Source organism: Hippoglossus stenolepis, chromosome 4 (assembly GCF_022539355.2).
Source record: "Hippoglossus stenolepis isolate QCI-W04-F060 chromosome 4, HSTE1.2, whole genome shotgun sequence".
NCBI lineage: Eukaryota > Metazoa > Chordata > Actinopteri > Pleuronectiformes > Pleuronectidae > Hippoglossus > Hippoglossus stenolepis.
Window position 1 is genome coordinate 302,237 of NC_061486.1, and position 14,791 is coordinate 317,027.

Sequence of the window (14,791 nt, forward strand, 5' to 3'; positions counted from 1 at the left end):
GCCGACATCTTGACTCTGAGGAGCCGAGTCACGGTCAAACGTGATGGAGCCGGAGGAGCGTCGCTGTGTCCCGGTGGTTCTCCGCCGAGGCGCCCGGTGTCCTGGAGGACAGCACCGGAGGACAGCACCCGAGGACCGCCGGTGTCCTGGAGGATAGCACCGGAGGACAGCACCCGAGGACCGCCGGTGTCCTGGAGGACAGCACCGGAGGACAGCACCCAAGGACCGCCGGTGTCCCGGAGGACAGCACCGGAGGACCACCGGTGTCCTGGAGGACAGCACCGGAGGACAGCACCCGAGGACCGCCGGTGTCCTGGAGGACCGCCGGTGTCCCCGGGTCTGTCCGCAGCGGTGACGTTAGCAGGTGATACTACCGACATGATCAGGTATTAATCGATGATCGATAACTGATCACTGTGGTTAATCTGTGATGAGTCATCGAACCTGGTTGTTAAACTCACCGATGAACATCGTTCCTGCATCTCAACGTACGTGACTGGGCGGTTTAAGTAGCACCGTTAAAACTTAAATTATTACGTAACACGCGATGCACAGTTATTGTTCCTTATGCCGAAGGCTCCGTTAGAGTCCCGGTCACCGGCTGGTTGTAACCTTCAAACCGGTTTCACGTGTATCTGCGTCAAAGCAAACTAATCAAATTAAAGTCTGAGAATTTTAAACGGAGTTCGGAGCGTGTCCATCAAAACGGCTTGATGAGCCTCCTGTTATCTGTTTATAGAAGGAGCAGCTGCTAAGCTAACATGCTAACATGCAGTTAATCTGATCATTTAACATTAAACAAATTTATACATAAACTGGAAACTATTGAAGCACAAAATAAACAGAAATGATAATATAATACATAAAATATCTGTAAATTAAGTTTTACTGTTTCTGTTCATAGAAAATATTTCCTCACCAAGAAGAATTAAAAATATCTATATAATACTATAAACCTATAATCCTATAATCCTAGTGACTCATTTTGTTTTCTTCACAAAAGTCTCTAACAAAGCTCCTCCTCTTCCTGTTTAGTGAGTCTTCAACAGACACCGACAGACACCAACAGACACGGACAGACACCAACAGACACGGACAGACACCAACAGACACGAACAGACACCGACAGACACCGCAGACACCAGACACCAACAGACACGGACAGACACCAGCAGACACGGACAGACAGTGAACACCAACAGACACGGACAGACACCAACAGACACGGACAGACACTGTCAGACACGGACAGAGACCGTCAGACACGGACAGAGACCAACACACACGGACAGAGACAGACAGACACCGACAGAGGCCGACACACACGGACAGACACCGACACACAAAGACAGACCAAGACCGACACACACGGACACACCGTGGGACCGACACACACAGACAGACACGGACACACACGGACAGAGACAGACAGAGACCGACAGAGACCGACACACACGGACAGACACCGACACACACAGACAGAGACAGACAGAGACGGACAGACATAGACAGACATAGACAGACACCGTCAGAGACGGACAGAGACGGACAGACATAGACAGACACCGTCAGAGACCGTCAGAGAACGACAGAGACGGACAGAGACGGACAGACATAAACAGACATAGACAGACACCGACAGACACCGTCAGAGACCGACAGAGACCGACACACACGGACAGAGACAGACAGAGAACGACAGACACCGACAGACACTAATGGTCACTGGGGTCCAGAACCTGGAGGGTCACACTCTGATCCTCCTCCTGGACTGGAGACATGATCCAGTAGAGACATCAGACCCAGACCTGAAAGACAGGGGGCAGCAGAGAGGGCTACCTGGCTGATCCTGCCAGTAGCATATGCTTGTCTCAAAGACTAAGCCAGGCTCGTCCACACGGCCGGGACAGTGGGACTGAGAATGGCTCATCAATCAGTTGTGGTTCCTTTGCATCAGCCCCGTCCTCTGATCCCACTCTTCACACCAGCGTCTGACATCTGATGACATGACCACGAAGTCCATCATTAAACCAACGTGCTGTAATAAATTGATGATTTCATTTGCATCATAACAAACTAGAAATTAGTGTTCGTCACTTCCCAGAATACTCTGCTTCTCTCAGTCAACCTTGTCCCATCTGGTCTGTCCAGGAGTGTTTCCTGTTGACGTCGTGCGTCATGAGCAGCAGCTCCGTCCTCCAGTCACCATCAAACGTCATGTGACTGACAGCTGTCGCCATGCCAACGTTCTTCTGACAGATTAGCGAGGAGAAGATTGATCCTGCGAGCTGCTGGTAAACAGGAAGTGATGTCACTTCCGGACACCGCTGATGTTCTACTCTTCTGTGGTTTTTTTAGGTTTTGATTTTTGTAAACGTTGGATGAGAAAATCAAAACCTAAAGAAAATACAGAGCAGACGGAAGACGACCAAAGATTTAAACACCTTCATCACCTGCTCACCTTCATCACCTGTAACACCTGCTCACCTTCATCACCTGTAACACCTGCTCACCTTCATCACCTGTAACACCTGCTCACCTTCATCACCTGTAACACCTGCTCACCTTCATCACCTGTAACACCTGCTCACCTTCATCACTCATCACCTGTAACACCTGCTCACCTTCATCACCTGTAACACCTGTTCACCTGCTCACCTTCATCACCTGTAACACCTGCTCACCTTCATCACCTGTAACACCTGTTCACCTTCATCACCTGCTCACCTTCATCACCTGTAACACCTGTTCACCTTCATCACCTGCTCACCTTCATCACCTGTAACACCTGTTCACCTTCATCACCTGCTCACCTTCATCACCTGCTAACCTTCATCACCTGTTCACCTGCTCACCTTCATCACCTGTAACACCTGTTCACCTGCTCACCTTCATCACCTGATCACCTTCATCACCTGATCACCTTCATCACCTGTTCACCTTCATCACCTGTAACACCTGTTAACCTGCTAACCTTCATCACCTGTTCACCTGCTCACCTTCATCACCTGCTCACCTTCATCACCTGTTCACGTGCTCACCTTCATCACCTGTAACACCTGTTCACCTGCTCACCTTCATCACCTGCTCACCTGCTCACCTTCATCACCTGTTCACGTGCTCACCTTCATCACCTGCTCACCTTCATCACCTGCTCACCTTCATCACCTGTTCACCTGCTCACCTTCATCACCTGTAACACCTGCTCACCTTCTTCACCTGTAACACCTGCTCACCTTCATCACCTGTAACACCTGTTCACCTGCTCACCTTCATCACCTGTAACACCTGTTCACCTGCTCACCTTCATCACCTGCTCACCTTCATCACCTGCTCACCTTCATCACCTGTAACACCTGTTCACCTGTTCACCTTCATCACCTGCTCACCTTCATCACCTGCTCACCTTCATCACCTGTACACCTGTTCACCTGTTCACCTTCATCACCTGCTCACCTTCATCACCTGTAACACCTGTTCACCTGTTCACCTTCATCACCTGCTCACCTTCATCACCTGCTCACCTTCATCACCTGTTCACGTGCTCACCTTCATCACCTGTAACACCTGTTCACCTGCTCACCTTCATCACCTGCTCACCTGCTCACCTTCATCACCTGTTCACGTGCTCACCTTCATCACCTGTAACACCTGCTCACCTTCATCACCTGTAACACCTGCTCACCTGCTCACCTTCATCACCTGCTCACCTTCATCACCTGCTCACCTTCATCACCTGCTCACCTTCATCACCTGCATCACCTGCTCACCTGCTCACCTTCATCACCTGCTCACCTTCATCATCAGCTCACCTTCATCACCTGTAACACCTGCTCACCTTCATCTACCTGCTCACCTGCTTCATCACCTGCTCACCTTCATCACCTGCTCACCTTCATCACCTGCTCACCTTCATCACCTGCTCACCTTCATCATCAGCTCACCTTCATCACCTGTAACACCTGCTCACCTTCTTCACCTGTAACACCTGCTCACCTTCATCACCTGCTCACCTTCATCACCTGTAACACCTTCATCACCTGCTCACCTTCATCACCTGATCACCTTCATCACCTGATCACCTGATCACCTGCTCACCTTCATCACCTGCTCACCTTCTTCACCTGTAACACCTGCTTACCTTCATCACCTGCTCACCTTCATCACCTGATCACCTGATCACCTGCTCACCTTCATCACCTGCTCACCTTCACAACCTGTAACACCTTCATCACCTGCTCACCTTCATCACCTGTTCACCTGTATCACCTGCTCACCTTCATCACCTGTAACACCTTCATCACCTGCTCACCTTCATCACCTGCTCACCTTCATCACCTGATCACCTGCTCACCTTCATCACCTGCTCACCTTCTTCACCTGTTCACCTGTATCACCTGCTCACCTTCATCACCTGCTCACCTTCATCACCTGTTCACCTGATCACCTGCTCACCTTCATCACCTGCTCACCTTATCACCTGCTCACTTCATCACCTGCTCACCTTCATCACCTGTAACACCTTCATCACCTGCTCACCTGTATCACCTGCTCACCTTCATCACCTGCTCACCTTCATCACCTGTAACACCTTCATCACCTGCTCACCTTCATCACCTGTTCACCTTCATCACCTGCTCACCTGTATCACCTGTTCACCTTCATCACCTGTAACCCTCACCTGTCACCATCATCACCTGCTCACCTTCATCACCTGTAACACCTTCATCACCTGCTCACCTTCATCACCTGCTCACCTTCATCACCTGTCTTCACCTGCTCACCTTCATCACCTGCTCACCTTCATCACCTGTAACACCTTCATCACCTGTACCTCATCACCTGCTCACCATCATCACCTGTAACACCTTCATCACCTGCTCACCTTCATCACCTGCTCACCTTCATCACCTGCTCACCTTCATCACCTGCTCACCTTCATCACCTGCTCACCTTCATCACCTGTTCACCTGCTCACCTTCATCACCTGTGGTGTACATTGAACAGCCAATCACATTCCAGAACACACTGTGTCCGATGATCACATCTGTGATGACGTGTGATTGTTTACTTTTTAAAATCATGTTTCCTCAGTAAAAGGTTTTCCTCTGATTCTGATCTTGTTTCATTTCTAAAGAAAAGTTCTGTGGATTTTGATATTTGTGATTTCCTTCATCTCTAATAAATTCAAATTTAACAAAACAAACCAGATTCTTTATGATCACTATTAATACAGTGGATTTTATTATAGAATAAAATGTTGGTTCGTTCATCAGGGACGACGATCTGTCTTTCAGACCTGGACCCTGAACTACGAAGCAGGATTTGTGGTTATCAGGTAACTTCAGGTTTAATTCAGAGTTTTCTGTCCTACGAAGCTCGTTCACTTGTTATCAGGGTAAATCACCACGGTAACTTATGCTGAACAGCTGACCTGCTCCAGGTTAAGTTGGAGATAAGAGATCAAACAGTATAAAGCTCCGCCCACTGACCAATCCCTTCCTTTGAACCATGACATCATGTCAGGATCCGTGGAGCTGGTGTGGATTGTTCGAGTCTCTGAGGAGGACCAGGGTCTTCAGAGACCCACAAGATCCTTTGAGCTCCTCTGATGAGTTTCTGAAAGATCTAGATTCTCCTCAGAGGATGAACCTCTGTCAGCTGCTGGAGCCCAACAGAACCAGCCTGACCCGTAAAGTGCTCCCAGTACCACAGACTGCATCTGCTCCACTTACTGATACTGATGTACTGGGAGTGTTAGCGGAGGAGAACCTCACATACTTTAATACTTTGATCCTTTAAGTAGCTTCATCCTGTGAAATAATATAATTAAATACTAAACATTATAGAGGCAACATCATGGAATTCAAACGTTTCTCATCAGAAGGGTCCTTCACTTCACTTCCACGTCTTGTCAGTAAACAACAGATTCAGATCTCGTGGCCCCGAGTTATTTATTTCGTTCCCACACGTTATTATATCGTGGTCACATAATATATTATTACCAAATGCCACCAGGGGGCGCTGTAACTAACACATTGACAGAATCACAAGACTATTTACCAGCTGTTCTTCCTGCATTTAGCAGCTGTAACTGTTTCTTTTATTCTGGATGTTTATTCTCCTCTGACTTTTATTATACAACACATGAGGAAAACCTGAGTTGACTTAACGAGTTGATAACCAGCGTCATGTGACCACTAAGCCTCACTGTGTTTGTTAGGTTCAGCTTGATAACTGACAGAGATCCTGGGTAAGTTGAACTCACTTCACAGTTCAGACCTGGTCCTGAGAGTCAGACTGAGGGACACAGACCCCTGAGCTCTCAGTGTGTGTGTGGATGGACAGATGAATGGATGGAGGTGTAATTAAATCCTCGTCCCTCAGCTCCGTCTGAAAGTTTGTCTCCTCCTCCGTTTCTGAGCGACATGTCACCAGGAGCCCGATGCTCTGGACTCTGAGGGGATTGGACGACTGCGAGTAGCACCCCCGGGCCCCGGGGCCTTCAGCCAGAAACACAGAGGCATTGTGGGATTCTGAGAATCTGAGAAAAGAGAGGTCAAAGGTCAATTCATTCTTAATGTATTTATTTGTTTGGTCCATGTCCCATATGCTACCATGGAGGAGTCTGAGTTGATGACCTATACTGCAGCCAGCCACCAGGGGAAGATCCAGATTATCTGTTTTCACTCTTTGGAGCCATCATGTCCAACTTTATTCTGATATTTATTCTGATCAGAGTTTTTTCAGTTACTCAGTTGATCCTGGTCTCTGATGGTCCTGGTCTCAGATGGTCCTGGTCTCAGATGGTCCTGGTCTCAGATGGTCCTGGTCTCTGATGGTCCTGGTCTCAGTTGGTCCTGGTCTCTGATGGTCCTGGTCTCAGTTGGTCCTGGTCTCAGTTGGTCCTGGTCTCTGATGGTCCTGGTCTCAGTTGGTCCTGGTCTCTGATGGTCCTGGTCTCAGGTGTTTTTTTAGATCGGACAGAAATCTCTTGTGTTTTATGGCTGAGACTCCAGGTCCAGAATATCTGGTCTAATCCAGAACAGATGTGTAGAACCTCAGGAATGTGTTGCAGATAACAGTAAAGAACAAAGAGGAACCAGTGGAACCGGTTCAGGGTCTGTTCTCCTGTTGACTCCTCAGGGTTCTCATGTGTGTTTGGACAGATGTTCTGAGAGGAGACAAGACAAACATCTGGACGGCTGCTGCTGGGAAAACACCTCAGGGTGGCCCTACCTGTGGCAACACACCCTGAGGGCCCCCGGGGGCCCCCGGGGGCCCCCAAGGACACAAGCAGAAGCAGGTCTGAAAGTTTGTGAATATTCAGCTGAGACTCTGATCCAGAATCAATCTGAATCAAGATCAACCTGAACCTGGTTCAACCTGAACCTGGATGTGCTCATATCTGAAGTGAAAGGGTTAAACTGTGTGTAAACACACACACACACACACACACACACACACACACACACACACACACACACACACACACACACACACACACTGACCTGCCCCTCCGGAACAGAGACACTCCGGGAAGTTTCTTCAGTTCAGTTCGGAGCCGAACTCAGGGACCGGGTCCAGACTGCGATCCACCCGAGTCATCTGGTCCTGACTCAGAGGACAGAGGACACACTGACCCGGGACGGTTCGGGTCTTTTTAACTTTTTTCTCTCGCTCGGATCCGGACGCGCGGAGGTTTTACGCGTCTCCAGGTCGGTTCCTTTGGACCATGAATCCTGTGTAGGATCTGATCCAGTTCTCATCATGGACCCGGTTCAGCTGCTGCTGATGTTGATGATGATGAAGGTGAGCTCTGATCTTTGATTCGTTTCTAAAATCATCTACTCTTTAATGGAGTTCTGGATGAAACACGACAGGTTGACCTAAATGAATTCGTTTGTCCACAGAGTTCTGGTTCTGATCTGGTTTTGACTGAGTTCTGGTTTCTGGAGAGTTTCCATTAGAAAAACAAGAAATAAGAAAAAACTAACTTGAGACAAAAAGAGAAACTTAAATAAATTTAAATGTTCAAACTTGTTTTACTAAACTTACAGATCAGTATATAATAGATAAGACAATAGAACACATGTTCCTCACATGTTCCTCACATGTTCTGCAGGTTCTTGATGTGAGAACAAATGTCTGAGTCAGTGTCTCTGGACATTTTCTGGAACTTTTCCTGCAGCCTCCTAGTAAAATGTCCATGTGAGAAAACAGCAGCGAAATGTCCAGACTCTTTTTTCTTGAGTTCGTGTGTGAAAACATCTTGAGTCCTCGTGTTCTCAGGTTTGAGTTGGTTGTAGTTTGTATCTTCACCACTAGATAACACTAAATAACTTGCTTAGGTGTCGTACACGTGAACATAGACAAGTGGACTTAATGTTCACATGTATGACACCTGAAGACGTCACTAACTCCTCACACTTTAGAATTCACATAATGATGATTATAATGAATGTTTTAGCGCCACCTCTGGTCAGAATGTTCCCTTTGTGAACGAGTCTGCTGTTTCTACAGATGAGAAACAAACTGATGAAGAGAGGAAGCAGAGAAGCTTCACATGTGTCTGACACATTTCACATCTGTATGAGATCAGCCACTGAGCCACTGGCTCCGTACACACACATTAACATTAACGTGGTTTTTGTGATCCGATCTCAAGTGGACAGCTCTATGTTCCTGTACTTATGTCTTTGTAAGGACCATTTTAAGCATAGATCTACAGAGTGAGGACATTTAGTCCGGTCCTCACTTCTTCAAAATCAGTTTGAGGGTTCAGACTTTTAGGGTTAGAATTAAGTTATGGTTAAAGTTAGGGTTAGTCATTTAGTTGTGATTGTTAAGGTCAGGGAATGTGTGTGTGTTGTGGATCATTGTTGATGTTGATCATCACATGTTATAAATTCAATTCAATTCAATTTTATTTGTATGTAAATCATAATATACATTATCTCAAGTTATCTCACATGTTAATACCACATGTTAATAACACATGTTAATACCACATGTTATTAACACATGTTAATAAATCACATGTTAATACCAGGTGTGTACGGGGCCAGATGAGCCGCTCAAAACAATACTTGTATATTAACAAATATATAAATGTCAAACGCACCATAATAGAAACTCTATAAATATATGTATATTTGTAATATATGAATATTAGTTACTCAAATGTTTTAATTTTATTTAATTATTATTTTATTCATTTGAGTTGGTTAGTTTTTATGTTGTTGTTACTTCCTGATGTTTAAAGTCTGTAAAACCTGTTTAGTGTTTTAAACTTGTTAGTGTTTGTATCTTCTGTTGTAAATAAAGTTTAAACAGAACAAACAGTGGAGTCGTCTTCTCTTCATCATGTTTCCATCAGAGTTGAAGAAACGGTGGACATCAGAGGAAGCTGATTGGTTCATGTTGTTTGTTTACAGATGTGCTGCAGCAGAGCCACGGAGCCGAGAAGCAAACGTTACGCTGTGAATCCTCTGGGACACAAGTGGACTCACTACAACATCACATACAGGTGTGTGTGTGTGTGTGTGTGTGTGTGTGTGTGTGTGTGTGTGTGTGTGTGTGTGTGTGTGTGTGTGTGTGTTCAGGTTACATCAGCTGCTCTCTGTTTGTCTTTATCTCAGAATCATCAAGTTTCCGAACACTCTGAACGTGGACGACACTAAGAAGGCCATCAGCATCGCCTTCACCAAGTGGAGCGACGTATCTCCTCTGACCTTCTCAGAGGTTACTGATGGCAACGCCACGGCCGACATCACCATCGGTACGAGCAGGAGACGACAGGTTTGATGTTTGTGGTTCAGTTTTATAAAACACTGTTTGTCTGTGTCAGGTTTCTACACCTTCAACCACACCGACTGCTGGTGGTCTCCTCTACACCCCTGCTTCGACGGCCTGAACGGCGAGCTGGCTCACGCTTTCCTGCCGCCGCGAGGAGAAATACACTTTGACAACCACGAGTTCTGGATCCTCGGCAAGTCCAGGTTCAGCTGGAAACAAGGTAAGAAATCAACAAGTGGCAGGAGAAAAAAGAAGTGAAGTAGAACAGGATATCGTTAGCATATAATCGACACCACAAAAGGATTTACCGGAGATTGTCAGACCTGACGGCTCAAATCATTGATCAAATCATTAAAGGGGACATAGCATGCAAATTCCACTTTGTTAGTGCTTCTACAGGTTAATGTGGGTATCTGGCTCATGTCTACCAACCCAAACACTCTGGGGAAAAAACACTCGTGCGTTTTGTTATAGTTCCTCTAAGTCAGAAACGTCATGCTTGAGCGACTCGATTGAGCTTCCTGGGTTTTGTGTTGTAACAAGGCACTGGAAGTCTCCCTACATGGCCTTGGCCCACCCCCACCTCACCCCCCGTCCCCCCGTCCCCCACACTCGCTACGCCGGGTTTACACCGGAGGCAGCGAGGCTGCGAGGCAGCGCAGCGCCGTTCCCAAGCACGCAGCGGGACGAGCATTTCTCCGCTGGTCAGCCCCATAGACTGTACATATAAGGTCAGCCCGCGATTCTGCTTTCTCCGCTTGTTGTTGTACCCGTTGAATGTCGGGGTTCGGGGTAAATGATGGTCTTCATAGCCCCCCCCCTCTCTTTCTCTCTCTGTCTGCTGCTTGTGTGCTTGTAGTGGGGGGCAGAGGGGACATTTAATTATGTGATTGGGAAAATTAAAACTCCAGGACAACAAAAGGAATACAAAGTATGGGATGCATATTTGATAATTTATATCATATAAAATATGTAATTTATATCGTTTAAAATCATGGGGGGAGAGGGGGGAGGGGGGAGCTGGCTCATTAGCATTTAAAGGAACAGGCAGTCAAAACAGGTCGCTCTGTGGAGGGCTGTTTTATATGATCCTTGTGGTATTTTGACCAAAGTATGTTACAGACATTTCATTAAGACCCCAAGGAACCATATCAACTTGTGTTCAAATGGGCATGCTATGTCCCCTTTAAGGCAAATCATCTCTATCGCCCCCTAATGTCAGGCTGCAGTACAGGTCATAAACCTCCTCCATGTTAGCAGATGGGACATGGACCAAAATAACGAATCAAAGTAGACGTTAATTAAATGTTTGTCCAAGATGGTTCCTGTCATTTCAGGTCGTTCTTATCTCACTGTTTGTTCAACTGTTCATGTTTCTGATCAGCTTGTTCCCGACCGTTATGTGAACTGATTCTTCAGGTGTGTGGCTGAACGACCTGGTTCAGGTGGCGGCTCATGAGATCGGTCACGCTCTCGGCCTGTGGCACTCCAGAGACCCTCAGGCGCTGATGCATCCCAATGCCACCTACACCGGACAGAGGAACATCGCTCAGGACGACGTGTGGGGCATCCAGAGACTCTATGGTAAAGTTCAACACCAGCTGAGAGAGAGAGAGAGAGAGAGAGAGAGAGACAGAGAGAGAGAGAGAGAGAGAGACAGAGAGAGAGAGAGAGACAGAGACAGAGAGAGAGAGAACAGAAAGAGAGAGAGAGAGAGAGAGAGAGAGAGAGAGAGAGACAGAGAGAGACAGAGAGAGAGAAGAGAGAGAGAGAGAGAGAGAGAGAGAGAGAGAGAGAGAGACAGAGAGAGAGAGAGAGAGAGAGAGAGAGAGAGACAGAGACAGAGAGAGACAGAGAGAGAGAGAGAGAGACAGACAGAGAGAGAGAGAGAGAGAGAGAGAGAGACAGAGAGAGAGAGACAGAGAGAGAGAGAGAGACAGAGAGAGAGAGAGAGAGAGAGAGAGAGAGACAGAGACAGAGACAGAGAGAGAGAGAGAGAGAGAGAGACTATGGGAGGAAAAAGACACATAGTTAGTGACATGTAAATAAATAAATCAGTGCATGATGGGAGTTCTCCATCAGTCTAGACCTATAGCAGCAGAACTAAGGGATGTTTCAGGACCTGATCCAGAACTATGGACTTTATCAAAGAGGAACATTTTAAGTTTAACCTTGAATGTAGAGATTGTGTTTGACTCTAGAACCCAGAGTGGGAGCTGGTTCCACAGGAGAGGAGCCTGGTAGCTGAAGGTTCTACCTCCTGTTCTACTCTTACAGACTCTAGAACCCAGAGTGAGAGCTGGTTCCACAGGAGAGGAGCCTGGTAGCTGAAGGTTCTACCTCCTGTTCTACTCTTACAGACTCTAGAACCCAGAGTGGGAGCTGGTTCCACAGGAGAGGAGCATGCTAGCTGAAGGTTCTACCTCCTGTTCTGCTCTTACAGACTCTAGAACCCAGAGTGGGAGCTGGTTCCACAGGAGAGGAGCCTGGTAGCTGAAGGTTCTACCTCCTGTTCTGCTCTTACAGACTCTAGAACCCAGAGTGGGAGCTGGTTCCACAGGAGAGGAGCATGCAGCTGAAGGTTCTACCTCCTGTTCTGCTCTTACAGACTCTAGAACCCAGAGTGGGAGCTGGTTCCACAGGAGAGGAGCCTGGTAGCTGAAGGTTCTACCTCCTGTTCTGCTCTTACAGACTCTAGAACCCAGAGTGGGAGCTGGTTCCACAGGAGAGGATCCTGGTAGCTGAAGGTTCTACCTCCTGTTCTGCTCTTACAGACTCTAGAACCACAAGAGAACCTGTGTTTTGGGAGTGCAGTGATCTATTTGGATAATACAGTGTTATGAGCTCTTTGATATATGAAGGGTTTGATTGTTAAGGACTTTCTATGTGAGGAGCAGGATCTTGATGTTCAGAGTTTTACAGGGAGCCAGTGCAGAGAAGCTGAGAGCAGTAATATGATCTCTCTTAGTTCCTGTCAGCACTCGTGCTGCAGCATCTTGGACCAACTGGAGGCTTGAATGTCATGACAACAAGAAGATCCAAAATATAAAATATATAGTTTAGTGCGTCAAAATTGTATGTTAAACAACAGTGAAGACAAAGTTAAAGGAAGTAAATGTAGGTAGGACCTGCTGCGTCAGTAGAATACTGCTGACATGATAATATCATGTATGATCTTGTCAGTTACACGTGTTGACCCATTGGTCTGCAGGTTGTCTGGATAAGAAGCGAGTCTGTGATCCGTGGGCTCGACTCGGCTTCTGTGAGCGGAGGAAGACCTTTATGAAGAAGAACTGTCCTCAGCGCTGTGACCTCTGCTATGGTGAGTCCACATCGCTCCTCTGTTCCAACAGAAACCTGATCCCGATGGTCAGGTCCTTGAACCGTCTCTGGTATGAAAATCATTTCCTGTCTCGCTCACAGAGCCTCTGGAAGCAGTTACCACACCAACACCGTCTCCAGCCAACTTCCAGATCAAGATGGTTCCCAGAGGGAAGGTGGTGGGTTTCCGCTGTGGAACCAAAAACTCTCGCTCTCCGCCCAAAGTGAGGTCAGCTGATCACTAACTCAGGGAGGAATTCAATTCAACTTTATTTGTACATCATCAAATCACAAACGGACATTATGTCAAGGCACTTTACAGAGTAAGAATATTGTAGAGCAACAAGCAGCACTGACGGCAGTGGAGAGAAAAAACAGCAACAGAAGAATGAACGTAAAGTTTGACAATTCCTGTAGAAACATTAAGATCAATAACTGTGAACCAATAACTTTTTACTAGTGCAGTACACTGTTTTTCCTGAGGGTGGCGCTAGAGTTACCGTTGTGAATGATCTGGTCATCAGTAGAAACTCACCTTCATCTTTCTCTGGCGTTCATCTGTCCTGCAGCTGGTTTAAAGACGGAGAACAGATCCTCGCCTCCGTCCCCGGCTACATCGTCTTGAAGGACCGAGACCTTCGCATTATCGCCAATGAGTTCAACGAGGGTGTTTACACCTGTCGCATCCATCGACGCGGGGAAATCGTATCTGCCAACTCCTGGGCCATCCGACTAAAACCAGAGCAGACGTCTAACAGCTGAGGAAATAACATGATGAACCGGTTTTTATATTAGTGGAACGACTCACTACGATTGGATATGACAGAAAGTCCCAAAAAGTGTTTTCACTCTGCAAACCAACAGAACCATGATTCAGTTTGATCCAGACCCAGAACACCTCTTCTGCTCTGAGGAACCTTTCACACCTGATGTTTAGGACTGAACTGAAGAGTCTGAAGCTCTGAAACAAACAAGGTGTGAGAGAGTGAAACCTGAGGCTCCATCATTGAATCGATATATAGATTTATAAAGATGGACAACATGTCTCCATTTCCTCCTTCTATCTCAGATATGGGCGCCGCCATCTTGACCTGGTGACGTCAGAACGTTTGATCGAATGAATTTGATCATGTCATAGTTTTTGTTAGTGCCCCAGTAATGTATGTGACATGTTTGTAGTATAAGTCATGTGACAGCAGCTCTGACATCTTATTGAATCTTTTATTTTTCAGTTGCTCAGTGTTTGTGGCGTCTCTCTTTTCCTCTTCTTCACTGAGTCGTTTTAAAAACATAGTCCTGTGTTTGACACTGATTTACCCATAATGCACTACTGACTTTATTGCAGAGAAACATGTCATGAATTTAAATAAATTCAGTTTCTAACATTTTGATTGTCAACATTTAAATTAGTAACAAGTCGTTAAAATTCACCTGTCTCCAGGTGACCTCACGGTGACGTCAGCCACTGATGCATTGTGGGATACCGTCTGTTTCTGTCCAGACACTGACATCATGTGGACACTCAGAGCTACTGCACCAACCTCTGTGGTCAACAGAGCTGAGACTCATCTGTTTGTCAACCTCTAACCTGCTCTCTGATTGGACCAGAGCTCTGCTCACAATCACATGTCAGCTGTGACTATACACACGTGAGACGCGTGAGGAACATGTA

The 14,791-nt window shown here is 46.7% G+C and overlaps 2 protein-coding genes and 1 long non-coding RNA gene across 3 annotated transcripts in view; 1 reads left to right on the forward strand and 2 right to left on the reverse strand.

The window, feature by feature from the left end:
• Positions 1–14,791, reverse strand: part of LOC118106630 (collagen alpha-1(I) chain) — a 688,934-nt gene that overhangs the window by 294,459 nt on the left and 379,684 nt on the right.
• mmp23bb (matrix metallopeptidase 23bb) lies at positions 56–14,504 on the forward strand. Its single transcript, XM_035154116.2, has 8 exons — positions 56–364; positions 9,438–9,529; positions 9,642–9,781; positions 9,851–10,018; positions 11,218–11,382; positions 13,010–13,120; positions 13,222–13,348; positions 13,689–14,504. The coding sequence occupies exons 2-8, from the start codon at positions 9,438–9,440 to the stop codon at positions 13,879–13,881; spliced, it is 996 nt and encodes a 331-aa protein (XP_035010007.2). The 5' UTR covers positions 56–364; the 3' UTR covers positions 13,882–14,504.
• LOC124851636 lies at positions 4,712–5,023 on the reverse strand. The gene is made up of 3 exons (XR_007032614.1): positions 4,920–5,023; positions 4,860–4,868; positions 4,712–4,749 (listed from the first exon to the last, which is right to left on the reverse strand). It is a non-coding gene; the product is annotated as an uncharacterized LOC124851636 (long non-coding RNA).